This window comes from Convolutriloba macropyga, chromosome 2 (genome assembly GCF_964194025.1).
Source record: "Convolutriloba macropyga chromosome 2, txConMacr16.3, whole genome shotgun sequence".
NCBI classification, from domain to species: Eukaryota; Metazoa; Xenacoelomorpha; order Acoela; family Convolutidae; genus Convolutriloba; species Convolutriloba macropyga.
In genome coordinates, this window is record NC_134469.1 from 33,252,238 (window position 1) to 33,268,233 (window position 15,996).

General features: G+C 37.4%; 1 protein-coding gene across 2 annotated transcripts in view; it reads right to left on the reverse strand.

Annotated features, from left to right (window-relative positions):
* Nucleotides 1-15,039: 15,039 nt before the first annotated feature.
* The window catches only part of LOC142358616 (centromere/kinetochore protein zw10 homolog), a 75,157-nt gene continuing 74,200 nt past the window's right edge, over nt 15,040-15,996 (reverse strand). For both annotated transcript variants that reach the window (XM_075410062.1, XM_075410061.1), the window contains one exon: nt 15,040-15,756. In XM_075410062.1, coding sequence (XP_075266177.1) covers nt 15,142-15,756 — 615 coding nt within the window. In that variant the 3' untranslated portion in view covers nt 15,040-15,141. The remainder of the gene's footprint in view (nt 15,757-15,996) is intronic.

The following is a 15,996-nucleotide window of genomic DNA, read 5'->3' on the forward strand; positions in this document are numbered from 1 at the left end:
AGTAACTTAATTGGAAGTAATTTCTTCTGCTATGACACCCTTTTTAAAAAACTATTAGTTTTTGTAATTATAAAATGTCATAATAGTTTGTACAGCGTATATGTATAATCATATATTATATATATATATATATATATATATAATATAAAAATACAAAAACAAATACAAATACATATACATAAAACTACATATAGATAACATTCAAATATATATATTTATATATATATATATATATATATATATATATATATATATATTACAAATATACATACACATACAAATAAATATTCAAATACAAATAAATATACATATACAAATACATACAAACAAACAAACAAACATAAATGTACAATTACATACATAAACATATACATATACGTATAAACATACCTATTTACATACATGCACAAATAAAAGACAGACATATTTATTTACATCCATATATATATACATATAAATTAACACATACATATACAAACACATGTACATACACATTTACATATACATATACATTGGATTCATCAGGTGTAGGTCGTTTTTTGGTACCACAGTGGTTATGACGCTGATATATATAATTGAAATCAGTTTCCTGACGAAGTCACTTGTGGGGGAGGGGGTTGTGCAAAACAATCAGATGAATCGAAATTGGTTGTTAGATGTCCAAAAAGACTAAACGACACAGTTCACTTTCAAGGCCCCATTTTTAAACAAGATGCTGCTGCTCAACCGAAATCAAAGATCTCAGCGATTTACAACAGAAAGAATGGTCGGCATTCAGTCATTATCGGAATCCAATTGAAAATTGTGGGCACCTTTGAACTATTGGTTACGCAGATGTTTCAAAAGCTGAAGGCGTAACAACTAGTTACTAGAAAAGTGTTTTGAACACAAAATGCAGTCCTATTGGAAGTTTGTCCCGCTTTATTAAAATTCTTCAGGTTTATGTCGCTTTTTGGTACCAAGTGGTTATGACACTACTAGGTATAGAAATTTCTGTCAAATTAGTTACGGATTTGGCAGTAATTTATTCTGCTTATGACCCCTTTTTGTAAGCTATTAGTTTTCGGATTTGAAAAAATGATCATAATAGCTTGTACAGCGCAAATATTTAGAACTTTATCTTGCTTTTGATATCTATCTTAACTTGCCGAGCTATGCACAGGATGAGGCAAACTAATGTTACGATATGACTTATCCAAGAATTGAACACAATTGAAGTTGATAGAAATAAATGATTGTCCTCAACGAACTATGATTCTATGAGCTCAAAATGATCATGAAGCACATTACCGAAGAAAAAACTGTTTTGTTGCTGTAAGTTTCACAATGTTCTGGCACCACTCATTGCAAAACAAGGTTTGAATTATAAGACTTAAAGGCAAATTCCATTAAGGTGATTGTATAAACATATAAAATACTCAACGCATGTAATGACTTCCGATGTTACTCTCTAAGGCTGATTTTTGTTCAATTGTGTAAACACACGAAAAATTTCCCGCTTAAAGTTTACTCGCTTTGTTTAGCTACTGATTTCTCTTGATTCACAAGCCATTCAATTCAATATTTAATTCAATCCTTTATTTGCATAGTAAACAGCTATCGCGAACGTACATTGTTCTGGTCCGCCGACAAAATGAGCCAAGCAGCGTCTACGGAGACAAGTTCCAGAAAGAGGCGTGCCAATTCACGACAGCTCAACAAGATCTTTGATGAATGGGATAGACTTAGCCAGCCATTTAACGAAGACGAGCTCAGATTGGCCCTCTCCGAAGCTACTGAATGCTTCAAAATTCAACAGCAACTATACGAATCCTATTTGGAAACAGCTCAGGATGATCAGTACGATACAGAATTCGATCTGGTTCACGACAAGCACACAGTAGTCCACAAGAAGCTATTTCAAATGGGAACAGCCATAGACAAATTTGAGCTGGAAAAGATGGACGAAAACGTGACTATGAATACGTCTTTCGGAGATGCAACACAGCACCAGCCGCATATTGCAAAGCTACCACAGATACAGCTACCCAAATTCGATGGCAAATTCAGTGACTGGATAGCTTTTATCGATAAATTCGATACAGCCGTGCAACTTAACACGAAATTGTCAAACAGTCAGCGACTTGTCTATCTAAAAAGTTGCTTATCAGGTCCCCCTAAAAGCCTAATAAAAAGCCTATGATCAACTGACAGCAACTACGAGACTGCAAATTTACTCGAGCAGCGATACAAAAACGATCGCATAATTCTACGCACATTGCAAGCTAGGGCTGTTGTCAAGCCTGTGAGAGAAGGCAAGTACGAACTCCGTCTGCTACACAGTACTTTCAATGAAGTAACTCAGTCGATTCACTCACTTGGCCGACAAGTTGATAACGACATGTGACACTCTTCTTTCCACAAAATTGGATGTCGACTCTCAGAAAGCATGGGAACTCGAAAATGAAGGCACTGAATGTCTTAAATTTGACGAACTGATGACCTTTCATGACAACAGAGTAAGATCGATGGAAATGCTAAACGATCCCATTCCCACTAAACAACTGCACGTCACTGGACGGGATGAGCGATCGAAGCAAGGCTTCAAACATCCGTGTGTCGTGACTCAATGCAAGGAATGCCATGCTGCGTGGGCTTGCTCAAAATTCAAGGACCTTTCAGCGAAAGATAAGCAGTCTGCGATAGCCGCCACTAAGCGCTGTCAAAATTGCTTGAGATTCAATCACGAAAGTGACCAGTGTTTGCCACAATCTAGATGCAAAATATGTCAGGGTAAGCATCATACATTTTTACATGAGGCTTTCAATGCTACACCAGGCACACATGCTTGTAGTTTGACTCAAAACTCTTCTCAAATGACTATCTTACCAACTGCTCGTGTTCAAGTAATTGGTAGAAACAAACAAATACAAAGTCTAAAAGCATTGTTAGAAACAGGAGCCCATAAAAATGCAGCTATAGCGAAAGTCTGCAAGACACTGGGATTAGAACCAAAACCATCCAATTAAAGAATTATAGGGGTCAATCAGAAAGACTCAATGCCGGTTGACGGTTCTCTCAATTTTGAAATTATTCCCAAACAGGGGACAATATTACTCTGATCTGCGTAGTGCTGAAGACAATTACAGCCAGTGAAAATCCAAATCAGCCCCCTTCAGAGACCGACTACGCAGACTTGATCAATTACAATTTGGCTGATGACGAATTCTGGCAACCAGGCGAAATAGACATACTACTCGGTATTTCTGCATACACACAGATAATCAAAGGACGAATACCGAAACAAGGTTCCTTGTGCCTCACAGAAACTACGCTAGGCTGGATAGTTTCAGGATTAGCTAACCTAGAATCAGCAAATAAACCTAATGTAAAGTCGAATGCAATATGCCTCGTTGACGAAATCAAGTCCTTTGCCAAATTTTGGGAAATCGAAGATGTTCCAGCACTTCCTCCAGCCATGTTCACTCCACAAAGAATTGGCTTGCATTAATCACTATGACACGACAACATATGGCCAAAATGGAAGGCCTCAAGTTCGACTACCAATTGTCCAACATCAAGCCATTTTTGATCCAGACAGTCAAGAATGGTTGCCCGATATTGGAGAATCATCTCGAAAAGCCCTCAGACATTTTTTGGGTAACGAAAACAAGCTTTCACGAAACGCAGATGCCCAAACTCAATACACAGAATTCTTTTAAGAGATGATTGAGACAATACATTTAGAACCAGTTTCTGAAAGCGACCATAATCTGCCACCCGAGAAACACTTTGTAAGGCCACATCACGCAGTATGGAAATCAAGCTCTACAAAATGCAGAACAGTTTTCAACGCATTAGCAAAAACAAACGAACGGAAGAAGTCTCAACGATTGTCTCCTGGTTGGTCCAAAACAGCAGCCCGCCCTTTTTGAGATACTGATTCAATTTCGTCTCCATCGCATTGCTTTATCAGGTGATATCACACAAATGTACCGTCAAATCGAGCGAAACGAAAAGGACCATAACTTTAATCAGATGTATTGGCGAAGTAGTCAAAATCAACCAATAAAGAAGTACCGTATGACACGAGTCATATACGGCGTTTCTTCTAGTTCATACCACGCCATCAGGACACTACGTGATACAGCAAAAGATGCTCCATCAATTCATTGCAAGAATTCATTACTCAACTCATTTTATCTTGATGACCTTCTTGGTGCCGGTGACACACAAGAGCAAGTCATTGGCCGGTTCATAGACATTACAACTACTCTAGAACTCATTGGGATGTCTATTCACAAGTGGGCAAGCAACTCACATGAGGTTATGGAAGCCATTTCCCCGAAGCTACAAGAAAACAAAGATCTTTTCATCGGGGAACATGACCCACACCATCAAAACCCTTGGTCTCAACTGGCAACCCAAAACAGACACTTTCTACTTCAATAGACCCCAAAGCCCATGCAGCGTCGTTACTATGAATCTGCCCGAACATGAAGAAACAGTTATAGAGTGTCCATCAGTCGAACTTGACGAGTTTCAAAAATCTGATTTTCCACAATTAGTGGTCAACCTTGACTGTAAAAAACTAAAAGAAATCCAAATAATGGACTCCCACGCTTCTAACTATGCAACTCCCCATGTTTGCCTGATTAATTCAATGCAATTTTTAACAGGGTTTAATCAAGAAAAACCATCAAAAATCCCGCAAAAAGGCGAAAAAAACGGTCAAAACTGATGTCGACAAAATCTGCAAAAAACGCCCATTGGCGACATCCGAGATATTGTCTTAGACACTGATAGCTGCCCGAAGTCATCCGAGCTTTCAGAACCTGAAAACAACTACTCAAACAAAAACCAAAAATACGAAAAACGAAAGTTAGTGATCACGTTTGAGGATAAAATCTTCGCAAAAAATGAAAAATTTGGTAGCAAAAAACAATACCATTCAAAAACTGAACCATGCCCAATATTTTTCGATCAAAAGAATTCCAGGTCCAACAAACGTATGTTCGACAAAAGAACGCCGAAGCCGCAGCCGAACCCAAAAACCAGTCAAAACAAAGAAGCTAAAAAATCAACTTGCCCCATCCTGAAAATGTACATATAACCACCAGAAGAGCAATATCTAGCAATATGGGTAAAATATTTGACCCTATCGGTCTCCTAACACCAGTAACGCTCCTATGCAATATTCTTTCCCAAATAACTTGGGAACAAGAAATTGGATGGGATGATGATGTTGGGGCAACCATAACTGACCAATTTAAAGCTTGGATGATCCGATTACAACACCTATCTGAGCTACGTATACCACCTTTGTGGCCAACTTCGCTATTGAAAAAATACATCTTCACTCATTTTGCGGCGCTTCTGAAAAACCGTACGGAGCTGCTATATATGCCCGATCACTGGGAGCATCTCAGACCAAGTCTACCTTGCTATGTTCCAAGTCCAGATTGGCGCCCAGAAAAATACTTAACATACCGAGATTTGAAATGTGCTCAATGGTTCAAGGAGCGCAGATGTACAAACAGTCCAGACAACGGTAAACCAAAATGGATTTACAACTGAAATATATGCTTGGTGCGATTCAACAGTTTGGATAAATTCTACCCCTAGTAGAATCTCGACATTCATAGCTAACCGTCAAGCCAAAGTCCAACAAACAATTCAACCAGAAAAAAGAAAATACGTGCCAGCAGAAGAAAATCCAGCCGATCATACTACACGCGCGGTGCCAGCAAAACAGCTTTCATCCCTTAAAATGTGGTGGGAAGGCCCACAATGGCTCTCTGATGGACTATCCCAAAACAACCAGAAATTCTTCAGTCAACAGAAGTAAAGAAGGAACTAGTGCGGAGCCAAATATTAACAAAAAATTCGGGCACTATTCCCGAACCTCTGGGGGAGGAAAACGACCCGCTCAGTGATCAAAACGTAGAGCAGTCGAATCACCAAATCGACCAATTATTCTCTATTGAACGATACGGAAGTCTCCACAAAGCAGGAGTAGCAAAGCAAGTTCTAAAGTTTGCTTACATTTTGCTTAAAAAGCCAATCGAGAGAAAAGAATTCAAGCGACAAGCATTAAATATGCGTGTTAGAGATGTGCAGAAGCAAAACTATATTGATGAAATAGACAAATTGCAGAAAAGCCAAAGCATAAGCCGAAAATCGAGAATCCTTCATACTTTTCCCTTCATAGATGAGGAAAGAGTTTTAAAGGTTGGTGGACGTCTAGAAGCAGCTGATTGCCTGAATGAATCTGCCAAATTTCAATTAATTCTGCCTTACAAAAATCATCAATTGAGGTTAATCGTACTTGACAGTCATCAGCGAGTGTTACATTCAGTCGTAAACGCAACAGTTGTTCATAAGCGTCAGGAGTTCTGGATAAATCGAGCGAAAACGCTGACAAGGTCGATAGTAGGAAACTGCATCACATGTTTTCGGTTTAATGGCCGTAACCTTTCGCAACTCTTAGGCGACCTACCACAAGAATGAGTCAACCCAGCTCCACCATTCATTAACGTGGGCATAGAATTCGCCGGTCCAATGCCTTACAGATGTGACAAGACTGAAGCCAAATGTTATTTGGTAGTCTTCGTATGCTTCGTTACAAAAGCCATTCATTTGGATGTCACCAAAGCATTGGATAAACCGGAATGCATGAAAGCTATCAGACGGTTCATTTCTCGACGAGGATGCCCAGCTCACATTTTTGCAGACAATGGTACAAACTTTTATAGGATCATTGAATGATCTCATAAAACTCAAAAGGATACTGAAAGAGAAATACGGAACTGATTGTTTACCTCAAGCTGTTCTAGATTTAGGCATCAACTGGTCAGCAATTCCAGCCAAAGCATCACATTTTGGTGGACTTTGGTAAGCAGGAGTCGAATCGATCAAGCTACTGCTGTTCAAAACAATCGTAACAACAGCTAACCTCTATTTGGATGAAGTATATACAGTCATATGCCAAGTTGAAGCTGTACTTAACTCGAGACCGCTCACAGTTGTCTCAGATGATGCGAAAGACAGTTATCCCATAAACCCAGCTATGCTATTAACCGGCTTTCATAATCATCAATTGCCTTTGGTTGTTTCCGCAATCCCAAAAACAAAAGATGAAGATCCAAAAAAGCGCTTTCAATACTTGCAGAAAATCATAGCAGAATTTTGGAAGAAATGGACAACTGAATATCTATCCCAGTTGCAGATCAGGTCAAAGAACGTGGCCGAAAAGCAGAATCTGACAAAAGGATTTAGTGTACATCGCAGATGACAACAGTCCTCCCTTATCATGGCCTCTGGGAATTGTGCATGAAACATATACAGGAAATGAAAATTTGGTCAGAGTAGCCAAAATAAAAACAGAAATGGCAAATTTTTAAACAGCCCCATAGTAAAACTCAGAAAGATACCAATCAACACAAGCTAACCTCAATCCAGAAGCTCTGGAAAATAGTCCTGCAGAAAGGAGCCAACTCGATCTCGCCTGTCATCCTTCCCACGAGCACACTTTCGGTACCTGTGTACCCGGACACGAGAAGCCTTGACCACTGGAAATTGGATTCTCACAAGCCGCACTTCGCAAGGACTAAACTTGGTCCAAATATGATTCTTCTTGTAATATAAGGTTGAATAGCGGTTGATGCTATCAAAAACTGACATAAGATCTGAAGTAATTTTTCATTTATAGATTTTTTGATGCCATACATCAGCGGGGGCGGCAATGTATAAACATATAAATTACTCAACGCATGTAATGACTTTTGATGTTACTCTCTAAGACTGATTTTTGTTCAATTGTGTAAACACACGCAAAATTTCCCGCTTAAAATTTACTCGCTTTGTTTAGCTACTAATTTCTCTTGATTCACAAGCCATTCAATTCAATATTTAATTCAATCCTATATTTACATAGTAAACAGCTGTCGCGAACGTACAGTGATAATTTCCGGAGATCGGGCATAGCAATTAGTTACCCAAGAAATAACTATTTGAGCTTTGGCAACTTTGTTGGCGTCCCGAAAGACTAAATCATTAACAAAATTTGCATTTTTTAATTAATTACTTTGTTTTCGTAAAAGCGAAACGTCAATTATTGAAATTAAGATTTGAAACGCGTGCAAACAACAAGTAATGATGAAATAGATATTTAGGAAAAGAGAGTCATGTAACGCATGAACAAGTCCATTAAAAACAGCATTGGCGAACTTGTTAAATCTAAAAAAAAATAAAATGCAGGAGTTGATAAAAAACTATATCAGTATCACTTCTAGATGACTAGAGCAAATATAAAGGGAAACAATTATACTTTGCGCGATTAGATTGAATAAACAGTGAGAAGCTAAAAAACAGAAATTTGGCCTAATTTTCGAGTTACTGTGCTATGCTGACAACTAGTTCTTTTTAGGATTCCTTATTAGAAGATAAAAACAGCAAAATTTGAAACAGATTTGGTAGAAATCTTGACAAAATTTGGCTTTTGTTAGGCATTGTAAACAAGTCAAACTCACAATTTAGGAAATCTTTAGAGCTGTGACAAATGTTCTCTATGGTTAAAGAAATCTTTTCTTTAGAAAAACATCAGCAAGCAGGCATAAAATGACAGCTAAATTGCAATTAGTTGTATAGCTGTGTTCAAAAGCAATCAAAAAAATTACCATGCTTACCAGACTCGTTGCAAATTATTATTAGAACCGTTGGCTTTTGTTTAAAGCTGGATTAAATTTTACAAATAATACTTTTTTGATATGATCCTACTTTCAGCGGCCTTCTAGCTATAACTAAACTCCAGGTAAAACCTCTTCCAAACATTTTTTTAAACGTAAATTCTGGAATTATTAGTCAAAGCTCAAGCCGAATTGAAGATATAACCGATTTAAAGTAAACAATAAACATTTCGACACGTTTATTTGACAGATTTCGAAACTTCAGAAATCCGCTGTAAAACATTTTTTTCAAGCTTGATTCGACGAAAACTTTATACCCAAGGAGTAATCAAAATTTAAAACACTACAATTATCATTAAAATCTTAAAATGTTCTAACGAAATTTCGTTTCAATACAATACATATAAATGAAAAGAATTACTAAACCTTTGATTATAAGACCGTTTGAGCATAAGCGCATATGCGGTGGCATAGCGCTTCTCAAAACGCATTTACTACGTTACGCTGCGTGTTTTAGGAGCGTTAAATATGCGGAGATTAGGAGCCTAAAGACGTGACACACGAATCGAGTCAGAATTATTATAAAGGTAGATAGAAAAGAAAGAAATATAACAAAGAATAAAAAACAATCAAAGAGAAAGAGACAGACAGGCGTGGATGAAAAACAGCAATTACCATACAATGGGTCAAGAAAATAGGAACCAATTTCGGCACAGGCTCGCGCGCGAACCCGTGCTCCTCACTAAACAGCCATAGGTCATACGCTGCCGATGCGTACTGCTCTTGTCTATTACACTTTCTACATCACCAAATTTTTAGTCAATGGCTTTTGTGGTTTGCTCATTTTTGGTACACCGCATGCTTAATGAGCGCAAAACATGTGCAGGCTAGGAGCTTAAACATGGCGGTATAACACGTCTCAAAACGTGTTCATTACGCTAGACTCCATGTTTAAGGACCGTTAAAGCTCATAAAAATAGGAGCGCTGTTAACCATTGCGTTCACACACAAAAAACAAACTACTAAGAAGACTATTTCCTTTCTTTGGGTGAGCTATCTGTACGATCGTACAGCCCAGTTGTAAGTGCGCCTGACTATCAATCTTTTGAACCAGGTTCGCCTCCCATCCATTTACTTTTTGCTTGCGCGCGTTTCAGGTTATTGCCCTCTCTCGTGTGTTTGCTTAAGCATGCTGTTCAAGATGGCTCTTAAGCATGCGCTTCGAGGGGCCCTTAGAAATGAAAAAAATGACGCATAAACGTGCACAAAATGATGCTTTAACTTGCATTTTTGGCTCTCGTTAAACATGGTCACTTATCATGTCCTACGTTTAATATATTGGATTACGCATCTGGTTTAATGGTGTTTCTGAACAAAAAGACAAAGTAGCTAAAAATTAGCTGATTCACAGCTGACATCTTGCCAATGCAGCGCCAAACGTGCCAAAAATTTTCAATAACTGCTCGGTAGCAAACATTCCGCCATTTTCTAACAGCGATCAGCCATTGATCATCGCGTTTAATTCTTTGCTTGAGAAATGAAACTTTCTGTTTCCGAGCTTGTGTGGCTACTTCTGTTACCTTTCAAATGGATCCAAATTGTGAATTTACTGAAGAAAAGCATAAACCTATTAAAGTCGGACAAATTGCTTTCGAACGACAGGCGGTTTTAATCCGAGAGGGAGGATGGGGGTGTTGCAGGCTAGAACACTTTAATGGTCACAAATACCACGAAGGAGGGGTTCAAACCCGCGACCTCCCGGATGATTGTGTGAAACCTGAACAACTACGCTGTACAGACTGTGTTCTCTACTCTCTGAAGATCTCCTTCACGTTAACAACAGCCTTAATTTTTGAATGAGAGCAATTTAGATGACGAAAAATAAGGAAGTTATAATCCCCCATTTTGTAGATATAATCCCCCATCTTGTAGAGAGAGGGAGCAAACGGCCATAAATCTATCTCACCAAATGAGCGAGGTGAATCGAAGTTCTATTAGGGTATCCAAAAAGAGGATTTAACCCATAGGTTTCTGAATATACACTTCAATTAAACTAGCAGGCCTGCAAAATCTGTTAAAGTCTAATTTAAAAACAACTAAAACTTTCGGAAAAACCTATCAAAGTATTTTTATCAACAGGGAAGGCATTGATTTAAATTTGCTAGACGTACCATTCTCAACTCAATCAAAAACATTGAAAAATAACATACAAATGAGCACATTGGTCAGAAAATATTGTGTACAGCTGGTATAACTCGCCAAAAAATGATAAAAAAACAAAAAGAGGGAACAAAGAGAGAGGGATATAGAACGAGGTGATCAAGAACAAAATCTGATGAGAACAGCAAAGAAAAAGAAGAGCGGGAAGAAAACAAGTGAGAGCTAAGAGGAGAAAACAAGTAGAGAGAAAACCTGACAATTACAGAAAGAGCAAGAGCGATAGAAGTTACAGGGAGCTCGGAAAAGAAAACATAAACGACTAGCATCGGCCGAATTGCTCTCAAACGACTGTCGAGTTGCTGCCTTCGGTAGTTGCAAGCTGGCGCTTAGCAATGCTAGAATTAGGGGGGTAAGGCATTAAGAGGGGAAGGGGGTAGAAGCAATGAGGGGGTGAGGGGGTATGGTTGGGAGGGCTGGACGAGAGAGGGTCCAAATCGCCAGGTGAAGGAGTGTGGTCGGGGTGAGTGTTGAAGGGTGGGGGTTTGCTGAAGGAGGGGGTCAAACATTTAAGACTAAGAGCCCCCCACACACCAAAGAAATTGTCTCAAGACAGTTCTTATGATCGCATAATTGAGGACAAGTACGGCGGAAGGCTCTACGAGAGCTGCTCAGCCACTTAAAGCTCTCAGGTCTTTACCTGCTCAATGTTTTGAGGACAAAAAATTAACAGGTCAGGCGAACAATCGGTCAGGCAAAAAAAAACTTTTGAAAAGATCATAGGACTAATAAATTTGCTACGAACTTCAATTGCAATTTAAAAAGGAAAGGCGAGAGAGGCATAGAGAAAGGAGAGAAAAAAGAAAAGAAGAAAAAGAAAGCAATAGCGAAGAAAGAAAGAACAAACAAAGAGCAAAATCAGAAAACAGAAAACGATAGAATTGGAAATGAATACACAAATCAACAAATTAACGAACGGTAGAGGGAGAAACAAATAGAGGGAAAAATAGAAACAGAGCGAGAGAAGAGAAAACAAGGAAGAGAGCCTAAGAGAGAAGAGAGAGCAAAAGAGAAGAAATAAGTAGAACAAAAATTAAACACAGAAAACAACGCGAACAAACCAAAACAACGGAAAGATACAGCCGGAGAGAAGAATAAGAGGTAGAAAGAGTAAGAGAAAGAGCAAGCAATCTATCAAGAAAACGACAAAGAAAAGGAACCAGAGAAGAGAAACAATGCATGAGAGAGAGAGCGAGCGAACAAGAAGATCAGAAAATTGTGAGTGAAAGAAACCGAAAGAATGAAAATGATTTTAATTTAGAAAGTAGTAAACATTTCTTTGGTTAGGTTACATTGAAGAATTAAAGTCAAAGAAATGACACCAATTCAGCACAATCATTCTTCATTTTCCTTTTAAAAAATGCCACCATATAAGGTCAGCTGCTTAATTTAGGGAATGAGACGTAGTTCACTCGAAAGTCGTGAGAAAAATCAAACCAGTCCAAAATATTTTTCTCGTAAAAAGATTCATTTTTGCATTTAAAAACGAAAATGCATTAACAACAAGAAGGGCAAAAAGAATTCCCAAACACTGTATTCGAGAAAACATTAATAAACCATACCTTTGTTTGCATATGTTTTTCTGCGTCATGGACCTTTTTGCATCCACAGCTTTTCGATTATTTACCTTTGTTTAAATGCATGCAAAACACTATGCTGCATGTTATGAGGGGTCGCTAAGACACGTAAGACTAGGCTTAAACATCAGGGTATAAAATTCGAGTATGTTCAACACATAGAAGATATAGAAGTGGAAGGTACAGAGACGAGCTGAAATGAATTGATATATAAATGACGCGTGGAAGACTGACAAAAATCTATCTACCTTATTACTAGATTTTTTTTAAAAAAAACATCCTAATTAGTCAACAGAATACTTTTTTACAGTGACTTAGTAGGATAATTTTGATGTAATAAAGTATAATTGAAAATTTATTCACAACTAGTTTACTCTCTAAGATGTATTTTGTATGGAAAGTATTATCGGGGATTTTAGTAGCAGCGTTCCATGTGAAAAATATTTCTAATACTTCTCTAAAAACGTGCAACATCAAAGAGAGAAGAGAGAGTAACAGAGAAGAAATAAGTAGAAAAATTAAACACAGAAAACAACGCGAACAAACCAAAACAACGGAAAGATACAGCTGCAGAGAAGAATAAGAGGTAGAAAGAGTAAGAGAAAGAGCATGCAATCTATCAAGAAAACGACAAAGAAAAGGAACCAGAGGAGAGAAACAACGCATGAGAGAGAGAGAGCGAGCGAACAAGAAGATCAGAAAATTGTGTGTGAAAGAAACCGAAAGAATGAAAATGATTTTAATTTAGAAAGTAGTAAACATTTCTTTGGTTAGGTTACAACGAAAAATTAAAGTCAAAGAAATGACACCAATTCAGCACAATCATTCTTCATTTTCCTTTTAAAAAATGCCACCATATAAGGTCAGCTGCTTAATTTAGGGAATGAGACGTAGTTCACTCGAAAGTCAAGAGAAAAATCGAACCAGTCCAAAATATTTTTCTCGTAAAAAGATTCATTTTTGCATTTAAAAACGAAAATGCATTAACAACAAGAAGGGCAAAAAGAATTCCCAAACACTGTATTCGAGAAAACATTAATAAACCATACCTTTGTTTGCATATGTTTTTCTGCGTCATGGACCTTTTTGCATCCACAGCTTTTCGATTATTTACCTTTGTTTAAATGCATGCAAAACACTATGCTGCATGTTATGAGGGGTCGCTAAGACACGTAAGACTAGGCTTAAACATCAGGGTATAAAATTCGAGTATGTTCAACACATAGAAGATATAGAAGTGGAAGGTACAGAGACGAGCTGAAATGAATTGATATATAAATGACGCGTGGAAGACTGACAAAAATCTATCTACCTTATTACTAGATTTTTTTAAAAAAAAACATCCTAATTAGTCAACAGAATACTTTTTTACAGTGACTTAGTAGGATAATTTTGATGTAATAAAGTATAATTGAAAATTTATTCACAACTAGTTTACTCTCTAAGATGTATTTTGTATGGAAAGTATTATCGGGGATTTTAGTAGCAGCGTTCCATGTGAAAAATATTTCTAATACTTCTCTAAAAACGTGCAACATCAAAGAGAGAAGAGAGAGTAACAGAGAAGAAATAAGTAGAAAAATTAAACACAGAAAACAACGCGAACAAACCAAAACAACGGAAAGATACAGCTGCAGAGAAGAATAAGAGGTAGAAAGAGTAAGAGAAAGAGCATGCAATCTATCAAGAAAACGACAAAGAAAAGGAACCAGAGGAGAGAAACAACGCATGAGAGAGAGAGAGCGAGCGAACAAGAAGATCAGAAAATTGTGTGTGAAAGAAACCGAAAGAATGAAAATGATTTTAATTTAGAAAGTAGTAAACATTTCTTTGGTTAGGTTACAACGAAAAATTAAAGTCAAAGAAATGACACCAATTCAGCACAATCATTCTTCATTTTCCTTTTAAAAAATGCCACCATATAAGGTCAGCTGCTTAATTTAGGGAATGAGACGTAGTTCACTCGAAAGTCAAGAGAAAAATCGAACCAGTCCAAAATATTTTTCTCGTAAAAAGATTCATTTTTGCATTTAAAAACGAAAATGCATTAACAACAAGAAGGGCAAAAAGAATTCCCAAACACTGTATTCGAGAAAACATTAATAAACCATACTTTTTTTGCATATGTTTTTCTGCGTCATGGACCTTTTTGAATCCACAGCTTTTCGATTATTTACCTTTGTTTAAATGCATGCAAAACACTATGCTGCATGTTATGAGGGGTCGTTAAGACACGTTAGACTAGGCTTAAACATCAGGGTATAAAACTCGAGTATGTTCAACACATAGAAGATATAGATGTGGAAGGTACAGAGACGAGCTGAAATGAATTGATACATAAATGACGCGTGGAAGACTGACAAAAATCTATCTACCTTAGTCAACAGAATACTTTTTTACAGTGACTTAGTAGGATAATTTTGATGTAATAAAGTATAATTGAAAATTTATTCACAACTAGTTTACTCTCTAAGATGTATTTTGTATGGAAAGTATTATCGGGGATTTTAGTAGCAGCGTTCCATGTGAAAAATATTTCTAATACTTCTCTGAAAACGTGCAACTTCAAAAACAACCACTACACATTATTTTTAATTCTTTGGAACTAATCACCGAAGACCCAACTCCACATCAAAGATTAATCATCTAAATTCAAACTTTACAAGCGAATACATCATTTCTCATTTGATATAATTGATGACCATTGATCTTATTTCAGTGTTTTGAAACAGGGCTCTTATCAAACTTTTGATCTCTTCTACTGATATGTTAGATCGAAGGGACGATTCCGCTGACAAATACTCTGTCTGTATGCTGAGAAGTGAAGTTACCAAAACTCTTTTTACCCACTGCAGTCTGTCAAATTCTGTCAACACATCTCGGAAGAAATTATCCGGAGAATTCTCCAAACTATTACAATCAAGCTTTACGCAAGGCACTTTGAATATGTTGGATACAATTTTGCGACACCTTTCTTCAACGCTTCCCAAAATCGAGTCCAGTACTTGTGAGTCGTTAGTGGTAATATCCTCAAGTTTGACACAGTAACTGACAACAAATTTGAGAATATAGTCCAACAGACTAGCCATGGCCAACTTGTACTTGTTGAATGACATAGTCGGAGGTCTCCAAGTATCCAGCAATTTCTCAACTAAGAAGAAGCACTGATCGATTGGCTTCTGTAGTTGTGAGGGTTCCATGCGGCAATTTTGAAGCAAGTTTGGCGCCAAGGCTGGGGAGATAGTAGCTTCATTCAAAATGTCCCGAAGAGAATCTCGTTGTCTGTCTATTACTACCTAAACTTACATAAAAGCATAAACAGACTAACGTCGGACAAATTGATCTCAAACGACAGGTGGGGCTACTTCACATGAGGGCTGTAGCCTAGATAAATTTTTATGGGTGTAAAACATTCCGCATATTGAGCGGTTCAACGATGTTCTAAATTAAAAGCAAAAAATGGTCCAGCAAAAATTTTGAATAAAAAAAGACACAAACGTTTACAATAATTATTTCAAACTTCGTTCTCGAGCAAA